This window comes from Callithrix jacchus, chromosome 17 (genome assembly GCF_049354715.1).
Source record: "Callithrix jacchus isolate 240 chromosome 17, calJac240_pri, whole genome shotgun sequence".
NCBI lineage: Eukaryota > Metazoa > Chordata > Mammalia > Primates > Cebidae > Callithrix > Callithrix jacchus.
This window is the reverse complement of record NC_133518.1, coordinates 16,740,976-16,757,722: the sequence shown is the minus strand read 5'-3', so window position 1 is coordinate 16,757,722 and position 16,747 is coordinate 16,740,976. Positions and strand designations below refer to the sequence as shown.

Below are 16,747 nucleotides of genomic sequence, written 5' to 3'. Positions count from 1 at the left end.
CTCATTTTTGCAACAACTTTGTAAACTAGTTAATATCATCTTCGTTTTACAGATGAGGAAACCGAGGCTCAGAGAGGTTAAGCAAAGTTACACAACTATCAGGTGGCAGAGTCAGGATTCAAACCCAAATCTGACTGACTAAGGCCTGTGCCCTTTCTGCTGTGCTGCACTGTTTCACATTTGATGAGGACTGTCTTGGTCTGAGTTCCTGAGTATTGCCTTAAGATAGATTCCTAGAAAGGGAATTAGGTCAGAGAGTACGAACATTTTAAGGCTCTTGATATGTATTGACAAATTGCTTTTTTTTTTTTTTTTTTTTTAAAGAAATTACGTTGAGTTATTAAATCCAACCAGCAGTGATCTGAAATATTTTTTGTGCTTATGCTGCATCTTTTAAAACTATAGTTTAGAATAATTAGGGGATATTTTGATTATTTACCTGTTAACAGATTCATTCTCTCTAATCTCAAGAAGGCCCTTATTGTTTGGCAGTTTGGCAGTCCTTTTACTTCTATCTTATTTCTTACCACATTCCTTCCAGTGCCTGCTCCAAGTAGCCTCTGCATTTCAGGAGCCTTAGGTTCTACTCCTTTCTCCATCACTGCTAATGGATTAACCTTGCCTTAATTTGATGCAAGGACTGATAACCTCTCTGGGGTGACCTTGCATCCTTTCCAGCTGTCCCCAGACCACCTTGCATCTCAGAATTGCTTTCTGACTCTTCTCAACATTTTCTCATTCCCTACTCATGGAAGGCTCTCCTTTATAAGGGGTGTTCCTTCTGCTTTCCTAGACCTGTTTCCTTAGTTTTCTCCAAGATTTTATTTTGTCAGTTATCTTGTTACTGGACTTTCTTTGATTTAATTTTTTCTAGTTTGCTTCCCTCTGTGCAACCATGCTCAGATACTCTGATTTTTCTCCCTAACTCATAATCCCTCTTTGCATAACCACATTTTTCCTCATTTTCATTTCATCTTTAAGCCTCAAAAAAAAAAAAAGTTAACAGATGCTCATGGTAAAAGAAAAATAAATACAAAGCACTTCTAATCAAACTTCTTCATACTAGTGAACGTTGATTGTCTCAAATTTTTTTTTGCTGCCAACACTTCAACCCCTTACAGCTCATCCTGTCCTCCAGCTGTTGAAGGTTGAATCAGCTTCTTAATTTCTAAATTGTAAAGCATTTGGGGTCAGTCCTCACCTCCCTTGATGTCTGTAAAGCATTTGGTACTCACGGCTTTGCCTTGGGTGGCTCTGCCTGTCCTGATTCTGTTTCATCTCTGTGACCACTTTTCTCTCATGTGTTTCCCCTGTCCCCTTGAGACCAGGGTGCTCCCTGATTCTGTTCATGACAACCTTCTCTTTGCTATATGCAGTTTGTACCTTGGAGGTTTCAGCCAGCCCTGTAGCATAGATACCAGCTAATTAAATGACTCTCTGTTAAATGCAAATGGTTATTGAGCAAAAGGCATCAATCATGCTAAATACTAGACAGTCAAAGGCAATCGAGACAGTCTGATCTCCCCAAAAGCACACCATCTACTAGAGGAGAAAGATGTATACCAGATCATTCTCTCTAACAGCATCATGTATTAGAAGGAACACTGGATGTAATCAAAAGATAGGAGTTTGAATCCCGATGCCACCTCTTACCAACTGGGTAACCTTGGATAGGACTTGCATAACTTCTCTGAGCCTGTTCTTGAATTGCCTACCTCATACGGTTGCTGTGAAGAATAAATGCATGATGGTTTCTGAAACACTTAGCCCCTGCCCTGATAGATCTCCTGAGCTGCGTTTCTGTTTGTTTAACATGTCCCCCAGTTTGTCAGCCAAGCAGCTCAAATATATGAAGTCTAAAATCCAAGTAATGACCCTTTTTGGTCTCTTTCTATTGTTCTCAACCAGTTCCTTCTTTTTCGTTGCTTTTTCTGCTTACCGTGCCACGATGTGTTCCTGTCGTTCAGATCCCAAACGTCGGTGACTGTGGACTCCTCCTTTTTCATCAGATCCTTCCTTTCTTTTCCCGTTGACACACCCTAGTTCAGGCCTCATTCAAGTCATACCTGGAGTATTGTATCAGCCTCCTAAGTGATCTTTACTCCTTCACTTTGCAACCTCTTCTGTATGCCTTGTGAAGTATCACTCCAATTCTTGAACCCCTTTAATCAGAAAACTTCAATAACTCCTTCATTGACTCTCAGGTAACATCTGTCCTCTTGGCTAGCATTTAAGGCCTCCCTACATCTGCTCCAGCCTGACTTTCTAGCGATAGCTCTCACCATAATGCTGTTCTGATCAGTCTTAGCTACTCACCATTCCCTAATAGTATTATTATCTGTGCCTCTGCCTGCTCATTCCTCTATATCCCTCCTTCATTTTTACCTATTGAAATCTTCCCATCTTTCAGAATCCCCTCAGATGCAACCAGATCTTTGATTGATCAAGGTGAACTCAGTGTAAACATCACCAGCTTCTTGATTTAGCCATTATTTTTCTTCCAGCGTCATCTGCCGTCTAACACACTTCTATTCCTGTGCTCCACCCAAATAAATGCATTTCCCCAGACCTACCACAGTCTTTCATCATTCCATTCATTAAGTGTTTGCAGAATGAATACTGCCTTCCTTGATTTCTCCAACTAGAAGCCTCTTTCTTTAGAACTGTGGGTAGAACGGGACTTAGCTTATTAAGAATAAAATTTAACAAGTACTGCTTTCTCTTCTAATATGAGTTACTTCCCCTCATGTATCCTCTGTAACCTTGTGCTTCTTAGTATGGTGTATACATTTATGTATTAAATATTTGATAGTACTACTCACTCTTACTGTGTGTTGAACTAGAAGCCCAGTGTAACAAAATGCCAACCTCTCCACTCTCTGACCCATGACCTCCCTGTGGTGTTCTCTCCTTATTCCAGGTCTCTCAGTGTACTTGTTCCTATTGCCTTTTCCTTTTGGCTAACTTCTGGGCTTCACCGTCTAACATCTGGCTGTTGAGATGACTGCTAAATTGAATGCTAATTCAAACTCGGATGTTCACCTATAACTAAGAATGTTGTTCTGGTCAAAAGTTAAGATTAACTGGAATTGTGGCAACTTGTGCCTTTTTTTTTTTTATAATAATGCTTCACGAATTTGTGTGTCATCCTTTCGCAGGGGCCATGCTAATCTCTGTATCGTTCCAATCTTAGTACATGTGCTGCCGAAGTGAGCACAACTCGTGCCTTTATTTACAGTCCTCAGCTTTGAACACCTTGTCTCTAAACATGCTTGTGGGATTATAGGGTTTTTTTTTTTTAATTTTCAGTACTCCATTCTTGATTTGTCTAGAAAATTGGGGGGATTAATCTAAGAATTTACAGGTTTTTTTTTTAGTACAGTTAGCCTAATTATTTATTTTTTAATCTTATTTTACCATTTAAAGGTTGAAGAAGTCTTGATTATGATGAAAATAAATTTATTTTTCTTTCAACAGCGACATTGTGAGGAAGATTGATCAGTCTGAATTTGAAGGTTTTGAGTATATCAATCCTCTTTTGATGTCTGCAGAAGAATGTGTCTGATCCTCATTTTTCAACCACATATTCTACTCATGTTGCCATTTAATGCATGGATAACTTTGCTACCAGCCTGGATACAATTAACCGTTTTACATTTGCCACCTACAAAAAAAAACACTCAGTGTCTTCTCTCATAGAGTATATGAATCAATTACATCTGTTTTACTATGAAGAAAATTAAAACTAGCTTTCAGACAATCATGTCAAAATTTAGTTGAACTGGTTTTTCAGTTTTTAAAAGGCCTACAGATAAGTAATGAAATCTTTTTTTTTTTTTTTTAAAAAAAAAAAGAAAAAGAAAAAGAAAACCACTGCATTTAAAACTAAAGGATCTGTTGCATTAAGGCACATAGTGGGATCACATCATAAACCTCCCATGATTTTTTGTCATTCTGTGTTAAGTCATTTCCGGGATTAATTTTGAAATAAATTATTAATATAAAATGCAACAACTTTTTTATTACCTATTACTTTTGGAGTTCTTTATGTTTAAAAATTCAGGTGTAAACTTTAACAAGTACTGCTTTGCCTTGGATAAATAATCAATTTTTTAAGGCAGCAGTTATTAAATTGGTAATAGAATATGCTGCTTGCTTAGAATTGGGAAATTCAGCTGGGTGCAGTGGCTCATGCCTGTAATCTCAGCACTTTGAGAGGCTGAAGCAGGCGGATCACTTGAGGTCAGGAGCTCAAGACTGGCCTGGCCAACATGGTGAAATCCTGTCTCTACTAAAAATACAAAAATTAGCTGGGCATGGTGGCACATGCCTGTATTCCCAGCTACCCAGGAGGCTGAAGCAGGAAAATCACTTGAACCCAGGAGATGGAATTTGCAGTGAGCCAAGATTAATTACTCCAGCCTGGGCGACAGAGTGGGTGAGATTTGGTCTCAAAAAAAAAAGAATTGGGAAATTCTTGAATTAAAAAACAGACACTTTTTATTATGAATCAGATTCCAAATCATTAACTGTTTTTGCAAAACTGGCACAAGTAATTTTTTTTTCTTTTTTTTTTAATATATTAATGGGATAGCTCCTGAACCTGTCCCTTTATTGAAAACATTAACTGGAATGTTAATATATATACTGCAAAAGACCAAGGATGCAGTTGAATGGAAAATTACTCAGTATATAGAAAGGAAAAAAACCAGAAGTTTAAAATAGATACAGAAAAGTACAGTGGTAATATTTTTATTTCCTATTGGAGAGTGAATCCCCACAGTTGCTTTTTGTGACTTGATTTAAAAGAGGTACTTACTCATTATCATTACTGAACTTGTAAGAGCATTCCATGTATTCAGTGGAGGCAGAATGTATAATATTTTTTCCTTATAATTTAGTTTATAGGCCGGGCGCGGTGGCTCAAGCCTATAATCCCAGCACTTTGGGAGGCCGAGGCGGGTGGATCACGAGGTCAAGAGATCGAGACCATCCTGGTCAATGAAGTGAAACCCCGTCTCTACTAAAAATACAAAAAAAAATTATCTGGGCATGGTGGCACGTGCCTGTAATCCCAGCTACTCGGGAGGGTGAGGCAGGAGAATTGCTTGAACCCAGAAGGCGGAGGTTGCAGCGAGCCGAGATTGTGCCATTGCACTCCAGTCTGGGTAACAACAGTGAAACTCCATCTCAAAAAAAAAAAAAAAAAAAAAAACTTAGTTTATAGGAAAATTATTTATTTTTTAAGTAGGGTATCTTAATTATGCTCATTTCTTCCCCTAAACCACATTGTCTATATGATTGGACCCTGTTTTATAGAGTATTTGTGAAATCAGAAAAGTAGGCATGAATAAATGTTCAGGACACATATATACACTCACACACATCACAGTTTCAGCTCTTTAAGTGAGTTTGTATTAACTGGTAACACATGTAACACAGAATACATTTCAGAGGCCGAGTTCTTCGGATTATTTTTTATTAATATTAGTGTTTAGCAGTTTATTATTTAAAGGGGTGCCAAATATTGCATCCTTGTGTTGTTTATTTTAAATATTTTTTTAATGAAAAGGGACTTAACCATGATCATCTAAATTACTTAAAATTTTTTAATCTTAGTAAAGCTTAATTTTAGGAAAGTTACCTAGTTTAAATTTCAAATGTTTTAAAATTTGTAGGCATTTAATAAATTATCTTTTCTTGGGGCGGTGGATGCTACATTTCACTGGAATTGTCATTTTTCCAAAGTTTCCAGCTATGTACTCTCTTTCCTTCAAATAACTTAAGTCTGCAAGCAATGAAAACCTCAAAGGAAAAGGTTCATATGCGTCCACATTGACTTAATATTTCAGGTTTCTCTGAACACCTGAGACTTGTTTTAAGACAAAAAGCAGTCTTCACTTCAAATCCTAAACTTGGAATTCTGTATTTCATGTCAGAAATATGTTTATGATCCTGCTTTTAAGTGGTGCTGTTTCCCATAGGGCATTACTTCGCGCATTTTGGAATGTTTGTTTAAAATGCACACTAGGGGGCTCACCTTAGGCTTCTTTGGAGCTTTCAATCTCACGTTGAGAAACACCTCCTTCAGGTTCCTCTGCCTTTGTCCTGTGGTTAATATTAGAGTATTCATGATAAAACACGTTGAGAAGGGGTAAGCAGTTTACCCCACAATTTAAAGCAAATTTTGAATGAATAACTTTAAGTTAGGTATCTGCCTCCCAGCCCCGCCCCCCCAAAATTCCTCTCAGTAGTTTCTATTAATAATGTACAAAATGATGCGCATTTTTCTATCATGAGGTTCTAACCATTGTTCAGGGTGGTCTTTTGTTTTTAAATCTTTTTTTAACATAAGATTTATGGTGTATATTTTATACAGAAGTGCATTATAAATGTTTTTAATTGTGTCCTGTTTTTTGCAGTCTGTAAGTGCCATTCCAGTTGTTTTTGTATTCTGTAGAAGTTCACTCAAAGTACTCAACAGGGGAATAGGCGGTAGACAGTCAGAATGGTTGGAATGTTGGTGTTCTGAGAAAAACTATTTTGCATAAGCATGGGGTCGGATCATTTTGTGCATATGCAGCCAGGATTGGATGTTAAATCAATGCTTGTTCCGTGCCGGTACATTTACTTTATAAATCTGTTTTTATTTTTGTCATGTGGAATACTACTGTGGTCATCATAATGTAATCTGCATTTCTGTACCTTTTTTTTCCTTTGCAGTCTTTAAATAAATGGATAATGCCTATCAAGAGTGGACCATTTTTAATATGTAGTATGTCAGAAATTTGCAGAAGAACAAAGATGCATCAAAATTTGTCCAAGAAAAAATTAAAATTTTAGAGTTTGGAATTCTGCTGTACTTAAAGCAGCATTCTGGTAGAACTGATGCTGTAGTATTTACATTTAATAATGTTAGGTTTAGCTGGAGGATCACTTGACCCTAGGAGTTTGAGATCAGCCTGGGCAATGTAGTGAGACCCCATCTCAAAAAACAGAAAAATAAGAAATTAGCCAGGCATGCTGGCAAAGTGCCTATAGTCCCATCTATTTGGGAGGCTGAGGTGGGAGGATTGCTTGAGCCCAGGAGGTTGTGGTTGCAGTGAGCGGTGATCATGCCACTGCACTCCAGCCTGGGCAAAAATGGATACCCTGTCTCTAAAAAAAATTATTTAATGTTTATCAGTGTAGACATTATTTAAAAATCGGAATTAAAATATCATCTGCTGTTTTATTTATTTTAGCAACAGGGTCTCCCAAAGTGCTGTCACCCAGGATAGAGTGCAGTGGCATGGTCATAGCTCATTAGAACCGTGAATTTATAGGCTCATGAGATTTTCAGCTTGGAGTAGCTGGGACTACAGGCATATGCCACCACACGTAGCTAATTTTTTATTTTTTTTTATTTTGATAGAGATGAGGTTTCACTATGTTGCCGAGGCTGGTCTCAAACTCCGGAGCTCAAGCAGTCCACCCACCTTTGTCCCCCAAAACACTTAGATTGTAGACATGACCACCACACTGACACCTCTCCACTGTATTTTTAACTCCTCTTTCCATTCATCTCTTCTAATTGGAAAAAAAGTTAGTAAAACATCAGCTGAACATAGAATATTTTAACTGGTTTTAAAACTGAAGCAAGGCCCGATGTGGTGGCTCACTCCTGTAATCCCAGCACTTTGGGAGGCCGAGGGAGGTGGATGACCTGAGGTCAGGAGTTCAAGACCAGCCTGGCCAATGTGATAAAACTCCATCTCTACTGAAAATACAAAAAATTTGCCTGGTGTGGTGGCAGGTACCTGTAATCCCAGCTACTTGGGAGGCTGAGCCAGGAGAATCACTTGAACCTGGGAGGTAGAAGTTGCAGTGAGCTGAGATTGGGCCATTGCACTCCAGCCTGGGCAACAAGAGTGAAACTCTGTCTCAAAAAATAAAACTGAAGCAAATGTAGACATTCAGAACAGATTATTCTTGTTATGTGATCTAAACTCTAATACTCTTTTTCAATTGTAACTAGTGTGCGTATTGTGGCTAGGGTCTATATAAACAAGTGTGAACCTGGTGTGCTATGCAATCCTTACTGTAACTTAGTTTTTCTTCCCCTCACAAGAGAAGTGCCTTTACCTTTTTTTTTTTAAGAGTCAGGGTCTCACTGTGTTGTCCAAGCTGGTCTTGAACTCCTCTATCCATCCTTCTGCCTCAGCCTCTCAAAGCAGTGGGATTACAGGCGTGAGCCACCATGCCCCATCTCTACTTTTCTTGATTACAGGGCTGAGCCACCACACCCAGCCTTCCCAGATAGGATAATTATTTCATCCTAGTTTCAACTCTTGCTTAAAATCGGGTTCTAGGCAGTATTAGGAAAGTGCTTTCCAGGCTACTCGCTGTATCATAATGTGATACAACCACATCATAAATGTGGTTGTATTCTGTGAGTGAGTAAAATCCTAAAACAGACTCCAAAAGAGGAACTTGAAGCTTTAGGGAAATTTTGCATTAAGGCATTCCATCACTGGGATAACCAATTTCTCCCCAAAAGGTACAACCAGTCTCCAGTCCTTGAAATTCAACAGCTTGCTTTCTGGACAACATGCAACAATGTGTCATTTAATCTGTCTGGAGGTCTCCTTTCCTGGATTTGCTCTTTTTTTTTGAGATGGAATTTCACTTGTGTTGCCCAGGCTGGAGTACAGTGACACAATCTCAGCTTACTGCAAACTCTGCCTCCTGGGTTCAAGTGATTCTCCTGCCTCAATCTCCTGAGTAGCTGGGATTACAGGCGCATGCCATCACGCCCAGCTAATTCTGTATCTTTAGTAGACGGGGTTTCTTCACGTTGGTCAGTCTGGTCTCAAACTCCTGACTTAAGGTGATCCACCTGCCTCAGCCTCCCTGAAGTGTTGGGATTACAGGCATGAACCACCGCACCTGGCCAGATTTGCTCTTCTTTGCTCTAGGATTTAAGGATCAGTTAAGAACCAGATAGCTGGGCCTGATGGCTGACGTCTGTAATCCCAGCACTTTGGGAGGCCAAAGCATGTGGATTGCTTCCAGGTGTTTGAGACCAACCTTGGCAACAGTGAAACCCCATCTCTACAATTTGCTGGGCGTGGTGTCATATATCTGTAGTCCCAGCTACTCGGGAGGCTGAGGTGGGAGGATTACATCAGCCCTGGAGGATGAGGCTGCAATAAGCACTCCAGTTTGGGTGACAGAGCAGGGGACTTGTCTCAAAAAGTAAAGATAATCTGAATAGTTTATATCCAAAGCCTATTCCAAAATATACTGGAATTTACTGTGCATGATGCTAAATACAGTTAATAAAAAGAGCCTCTGCCCTTGATGTTAAATGTAGGAAACAGACATACTGAAATGTTCATCTCTATGATAAATAGTCTAGTAACAAAAGCCAAATAAATGCATCAAAATATACATCATCGGCCGGGCGCGGTGGCTCACGCCTGTAATCCCAGCACTTTGGGAGGCCGAGGCGGGTGGATCACGAGGTCAAGAGATCGAGACCATCCTGGTCAACATGGTGAAACCCCGTCTCTACAAAAATACAAAAAAATTAGCTGGGCATGGTGGCGCGTGCCTGTAATCCCAGCTACTCAGGAGGCTGAGGCAGGAGAATTGCCTGAACCCAGGAGGCGGAGGTTGCGGTGAGCCGAGATCGAGCCATTGCACTCCAGCCTGGGTAACAAGAGCGAAACTCCGTCTCAAAAAAAAAAAAAAGTAAAAGAAAAGAAAAAAACTTTTTGACCCAGTAGATTTTTATTTAAGTAGCCAGATTTTTATTTCTTATGTTGCTCAGGTTGGCCTTGAAGTCATAGCCTCACCTCCTCAAGTGCCAGGACAACTGGCCGGAGCCACTGTGGCTCCCAGATTTTTATTTCTTTTATTTTCCTTTTTTTTTTTTTTTCAAGACGGGCTTGCTCTGTCGCCCAGACTGGAGTGCAGTCTCTTGGCTTGCTGCAACCTCCCTCTCCCAGGTTCAAGCGATTCTCATTCCTCAGCCTCCTGAGTAGCTGGGACTACAGACACATGCCACCACATTAGGCTAATTTTGTATTTTTAGTAGATATGGTGTTTCAACATGTTGGCCAGGCTGGTCTCAAATATCTGAACTCAAGTGATCCACCGCCTCAGCCTCCCGAAGTGTTGGGATTACAGGCATGAGCTCCCACACCCGGCTCAGATTTTTTAATTTAAAGATCATGGGCATGGTGGCTCATGCCTGTAATTCCAGCACTTTGGGAGGCTGAGGCAGGAGGATGACGAGGTTAGGAGTTCGAGACCAGCCTGGCCAGCATAGTGAAACCCTGTCTCTACTAAAAATACAAAAAATTAGCCAGGCATGGTGGTATGCGCCTGTAGTCCTAGCTACTCAGGAGGCTGAGGCAGGAGAATTGCTTGAACCCAGCAAGCAGAGGTTGCCGTGAGCGGAGATTGCACCACTACACTCCAACCTGGGTGACAGAGCAAGACTCCGTCTTAAAAAAAAAAAGATCACGAAAGAATATACATTTATGTACAGTTTGACTCAAGTTTATCCGGTTAGAAAGTATTCATTTTCTTTTTCTTTTTTTTTTTTTGAGACAGAGTCTCTCAATTGCCCAGGCTGGTGTGCTCTTGGATCACTGCAACCTCCGCCTCCCGGATTCAAGCAACTCTCCTGCCTGAGCCTCCCAAGTAGCTGGGATTACGGGTGCGACCCACCATGCCCGGCTAATTTTTTTTTTATATTTTTAAGTAGAGATGGGGTTTCACCATGTTGGTCAGGCTGGTCTTGAATCCCTGACCTCGTGATCCGCCCGCCTCAGCGTGCCAAAGTGCTGCGATTACAGGCGTGAGCCACTGCGCCCGGCTGAAAGTATTCGTTTTCTAACGGAAATTTGAATCAGTGTGCTAAAGACTTGGTATCTTCCTAGATTATTTTATGTTTTAAATTTTAATTTATGTATTTATTGAGGGCCTTACAAAGCATGTAGCACTATGCTGAATCTGTAGGATTTGGGAATATGTTATGTTAAAGAATCTTTTATGACATCAGGAATAAATACATTTCAGAAAAGTTGGCTTAAAGTTTTTTTTTAAAGGCCTGTGTGTATGTTATTCCTTTACCTAGAAGATATTTCCCATGATTAAAATAAAAATGAATGTTCTCCCCAATAGTGAGGTCTGGGGGAGTGAGTGGTAAAGGGGCGGGATAGGCCTGGTAGACGGCAATTTGCCTGGTTCACAGAATGCTGATTCTATCTGCTTCACCACCACCAGGGGCCAGTCTCTTACTATAATGAAGGTCAGAGTTACCAGCACTGTAACCCTCTGGAGGAGCCAGGGTATCCACTGCAGGCCAGTTACCTAGAGGTTCCAGGATTTATCAGTGCTGATCATGTGTATTTTGATTTTACAGAACTATTAAACGTCAATATACCAACCGAGCAGGGTGGCTTACGCCTGTAATCCCAGAACTTTGGGAAGCTAAGATGGTGGATTACTTGAGGTCAGGAGTTTGAGACCAGCCTGGGTAACATGGTGAAACCCTGTTTCTACAAAAATACAAAAATTAGCCTGGCGTGGTGCCGCATGCCTGTCATCACGGCTGCTCAGGAGGCTGAGGCAGGCGAATCACTTGAACTGGGGAGATGGAGGTTGCAATGAGCCGAGATTGCGCCACTGCACTCCAGCCTGGGAGCAGGAGCGAGAAAAAAAGTCAATATATGCTTTGAATTGTTCTTCAGAAGAAACTCTCCAGAATGTTATCAGGGAAGCTTAAGGTTTTGTAATAGAATTGCTCTGCCTGCTGTAACCATTCTGGATGTTAGAACTTCCATGTAATTAAACACGGATGGGGCCTGTTAAGTGCCAGGCACTGAAGATACATCTAGCAAGAGTCTAATTGTGTCATGTTTCTTCTGTGAAGAATACTTTCAGTCAAAAATAAAACCAGGGCTGATTTTGGTCATTAAGATATGAAGGAGGGGCCGGGCACGGTGGCTCACACCTGTAATCCCAGCACTTTGGGAGGCCGAGGTGGGAAGATCACCTGAGGTTGGGAGTTCAAGACCAGACTGACCAACATGAAGAAACCTCGTCTCTACCAAAATTACAAAATTAGCCAGGCATGGTGGTGCGTGTCTGTAATCCCAGCTACCTGGAAGGCTGAGGCGGAAGAATGGCTTGAACCCAGGAGGCGGAAGTTGCTGGTGAGTCAAGATGGCGCCATTGCACTCCAGCCTGGAAAACAAGAGCAAAACTCGGTTTCAAAAACAAAAATCCACAAAGGAATTTCACTAAAACAAAATCCAGAAAATCCACATTCTTTAGTTCTTGTGAACTTTCTTTTTTTTTTTTTTTTTTTGAAGTGGAGTCTCTTCTGTCACCAGAATGCTGTGGCACGATCTCAGCTTATTGCAAACTCCGCCTCCTGGGTTCAAGCGATTCTCTTGCCTCAGCCTCCGGAATAGCTGGGATTACAGGAGCACACCATCACACCCACCTAATTTTTGTGTTTTTAGTAGAGACGGGGATTCACCATGTTGAGCAGAATAGTCTCGATCTCTTCACCTCATGATCCGCCCTACTTGGCCTCCCAAAGTGCTGGGATTATAGGTGTGAGCCACCGTGCCGGGCCAGTTGTGAACTTTCTATATCAAATATTGCATGGCATTAAAATAGTGTCATTCAGTATGACCTGGCATTCATATGTAAAGAAAAGTTGCTAAAAATAGTATCACTTGCAAATGTAACCCATAGATATTTGCAGACACTCAAATTGTCAATTTGAAATTTTCATGTGAAAAAACATGATTTGAAATTGTCATGTGAAAAAACATGATTTCAGAAGTGTTTTGACTGGATTGCTTTTTCACAAACACTAAATACTTTTTATTATTATTATTTTTTAATTTTATTTTTAATTTTTTTTAAAGATGGGGTTTCACCATGTTGATCCGGCTGGTCTTGAACTCTTGACCTCAGGTGATACCCCCACCTTGGCCTCCAAAGTGCTTGGATTACAGGCATGAGCCACCATGCCCGGCCTTACACTAAATGCTTTTTAAAAAAAAAAAAAAAAAATAGAGATGGGGTCTATGTTGACCAGGAAGGTCTTGAACTCCTGGCCTCAGGTGATCCTCTTACCTCAGACTCTCAAAGTGCTAGAATTACAGGCATGAGCCACCACACCCAGCCCACCAAGCATTTTTGTACAGGAGGTAAATAGTTGAAATCATCTGTCTCCCAAGGAAAGACATTTATCTTCTAATCCTATTGAAAATTAATTTTCGCCAGGCCTGTAATCCCAGCACTTTGGGAGGCCAAGGTGTGTGGATCACTTGAGGTTGGGAGTTTGAGACCAGCCTGGCCAACATAATGAAACCCTGTCTCTACTTACAAAAACAAACAAACAAAAAAATTTGCCAGGTGTGGTAGTGTATGCCTGTAATCCCAGCTACCCGGGAGGTTGAGGCAGGAGAATTGCTTGAACCTGGGGGGTGGAGGTTGCAGTGAGCTGAAATCGTACCACAAATGACAGAGTGAGACTCCATCTCAAAAAAAAATTTTTTTTAATTAAAATTAAAAAAAATACCAGTCTCACTGGGAGGAAGTACACACACACAACTCACTGTTTGTCAACTGTCTTGCTTACTTCTTGATGTCCATCTCTGGGGATCTGTTTAAGGCCTCACTCCCTTCTCTGAAACTGTCTGCATTGACTCAACCCTGCCAGCCCTTTTCCGTAATGTTGCACTCTCTTTCAGTGGTTTGAGCCTCCAATGTCATGTACCTATGAAATACAGTTTCTCAGACAGCCCAGGACCCCTTTCTTTGAAATTCTCAGAACTGTGTGGTATCCCGTCATAAATGGTTCCTATTGCCATCATGGGATGTGAGCCTATCCTACAAAATAGTACTGTTGCTGGTCTCCTCGTTCGACTATTCCCTTGGATAAAAAGGCCAGGAGGAGGCCAGGTGCAGTGGTTCATGCCTGTACTCCCAGCACTCTGGGAGGCTGGGGCAGGTGGATGATGAGATCAGGAGTTCGAGAGGGGCGGGTGGATCATGAGGTCAGGAGTTCGAGACCAGCCTGACAAACATGGTGAAATCCCATCTCTACTAAAAATACAAAAATTAGCTGGCCATGGTGGTTCATGCCTGTAATCCCAGCTACTCAGGAAACTGAGGCAGGAGAATCACTTGAACCCAGGAGTCGGAGGTTGCACTGAGCCAAGATCATGCCACTGCACTCCAGCTTGGGTGACAAAGACCCTGTCTCCGAGAAAAAAAAGTCCAGGAGGCTGCTAATTTCTGGGAAAGGAGGGAGGGTGCCCCCGCAGTACACACATACCTCTAATCCACTAGATAGCTGCTGGGATTAGAGCTCTTGAATGTCTTGTAATAGTTATACCCATATGCTTGTTATCTTCCGTGACCAGCTGGCCTCCCGTGCTCTCGTTCCCATCCTGCTCTGTTCTCGTCCTTACCAAACTCAACCTTCCCTTTGTCCTCCCCTCCTAACATTTCTCCTGTGCACGCTGGAACCCTCTTTCTGAGTAAATGAGCATCTATGTTCTCAGCTTTTTCATTGCACTTTTTCCCTTCTGACTATCCCAACGACATTGCTTTTCTTTCTACCCTCTCTCAAGAGGAGGCTGGGTATTCTCTTGATGTTTCCCTGGGTTCCGTGTTCTGGCTCCTTCATGCTGCTTGTGTGCCATTACACATCCACCATGTTTAAGTCCTACTTCTTTGGGGTTTACACTATGTGGCTGTGCCTCTTTGCCATATGCCACATTGCTGCTTATTGTATCCCATCTGAGGAAGGTTTGGCACCTGGTCACTGATTGCTCTATGCTAAGGCCTGCCATCCTTGATAATTTCAGTATCTAAAAGGCCAAGAATCCAACTGCAATCAGACCCCAAATCCCATCCCTTCCTTCTTCTTAGTCTGTCCTACCACATTTCTTGCCACCTAAGGATCTTAACACGTCTCCATCCCTGAATACTCTCCTTTCCTCTTCCCCCTTAGAGCCTTCAGGTTTGTGTCACCTCCCCAGAAAGGTGTACTCAAGGCCATCTTATTTAGTGGTTCCCCCTACTATTCTCTATCAATGACCCTTCATAGCGCCTCTTCTCCATAGCATCCCTCACAATGTGTGTGTGTGTGTGTGTGTGTGTGTGTGTGTATTTGCTGGTTTATTTCATTGTCATCATTCATTTCCAGCAATCTGTATGTCAATTTCATTTACTTTTTCAGTCTCAGCTCAAGAACAATGCTTGGCACACAGACCATCCCAAGGTATTTATAAAATAAATAAATAAATGAGTGGATAAACTTAGCTCTGTACTTTGAAAGGAGAGAACTCTGACTGGCTTATGGTTCTATCGTGAGTAGAGGCTGGCAAGGAAACTTTCACTGCTCCTGCTGGGTTAAGGCTAAGGAACCAGTAATGTTTTTGTTTGTTTGCTTTGTTTTTGTTTTTATTTTGAGACAGAGTTTTGCTCTTGTTGCCCAGGCTGGAGTACAATGGCACGATCTTGGCTCACTGTAACCTTGGCCTCCTGGGTTCAAGCAATTCTCCTGCCTCAGCCTCCCTAGTTAGCTGGGACTACAGGCATGTGCCACCACGCCCAGCTAAGTTTTGTATTTTTAGTAGAAACAGGGTTTCACCATGTTGACCAGATGGTCTCGATCTATTGAACTTGTGATCCACCTCCCTTGGCCTCCCAAAGTGGTGAGATTACAGGTGTGAGCCCCTGTGCCCGGCAGAACCAGTAATGTTTTAAGGCAGAAGCGCAAGAAGAAACGAAATATTTTTGGCTTTAGTTTTTTAAAGTATTATGCTTTTTTTTTTTTTTTTTTTTTGAGAAAGAGTCTTGCTCTGTCTCCCAGGCTAGAGTGCAGTGGTGCGATCTTGGCTCACTGCAACCTCTATTTCCCAGGTTCAAGTGATTTTCCTACCTCAGCCTCCTGAGTAGCTGAGATTACAGGTGTGCACCACCATGCCTGGCTAATTTTTGTATTTTTTTTAGTAGAGACGGGGTTTTGCTATGTTGGCCAAGCTGGTCTCAAATTTTTGACCTGAAGTGATCCGCTTGCCTCAGCCTCCCAAAGTGCAGGGATTACAGGCATGAACCACTGTGCCCAGCTGGAGTCAGTATTTTTAATAGGTCACTCAGATGATTTTTATGCTTTGATAACATTTGGAAAGCTGCACTAGGGAAAGGCCTTCACTCACACACTAAATGCTGACCTAGGCTAGAGAAACTTTACTGCAGGTGGGAAGGTGAATTATTCCGGAGTTTTGTGGGATTCCCCAGTCCTGATGTAAATGAAAGCTTGGAAAAGGCCCCAGTTACTAAACAGAAATCAATCTCAAACACTGTAGAGACTGAAAAGCATTGACTAATTTTAGTTGATAATTATTTTTCTGTTTTGTTTTGCAGTAAGAATTTAGGAGAGGAGGCCAGGTGCAGCGTCTCATGCCTGTAATCCTAGCACTTTGGGAAGCCACGGCAGGAGGAGCACTTGGTGCCAGGAGTTCAAAGTGAGCCGTGATCATGCCACTGGACTCCAGCCTGGGCAACAGAAGGAGACCCAGTCAAAAAAAAAAAATCAGCAGAGGAGAATTTCAGTGTATAGATTGCCTCTGCTACATTAACCAGGCAAATACTATTAAAAATCTTCAATGGAGGCCGGGAGTGGTGGCTCAAGCCTGTAATCCCAGCACTTTGGGAGGCC

At 41.6% G+C, this 16,747-nt stretch overlaps 1 protein-coding gene and 1 pseudogene across 2 annotated transcripts in view; one reads left to right on the top strand and one right to left on the bottom strand.

Annotated features, from left to right (window-relative positions):
• PRKCI (protein kinase C iota) overlaps positions 1-6,752 on the top strand; it is an 82,514-nt gene extending 75,762 nt beyond the window's left edge. For both annotated transcript variants that reach the window (XM_035278819.3, XM_054247323.2), the window contains one exon: positions 3,478-6,752. In XM_035278819.3, the coding sequence (XP_035134710.2) occupies positions 3,478-3,565 (88 nt within the window). In that variant the 3' untranslated portion in view covers positions 3,566-6,752. The remainder of the gene's footprint in view (positions 1-3,477) is intronic.
• On the bottom strand, positions 3,119-3,217 carry LOC118149000 (U6 spliceosomal RNA; annotated as a pseudogene).
• Positions 6,753-16,747: the final 9,995 nt, after the last annotated feature.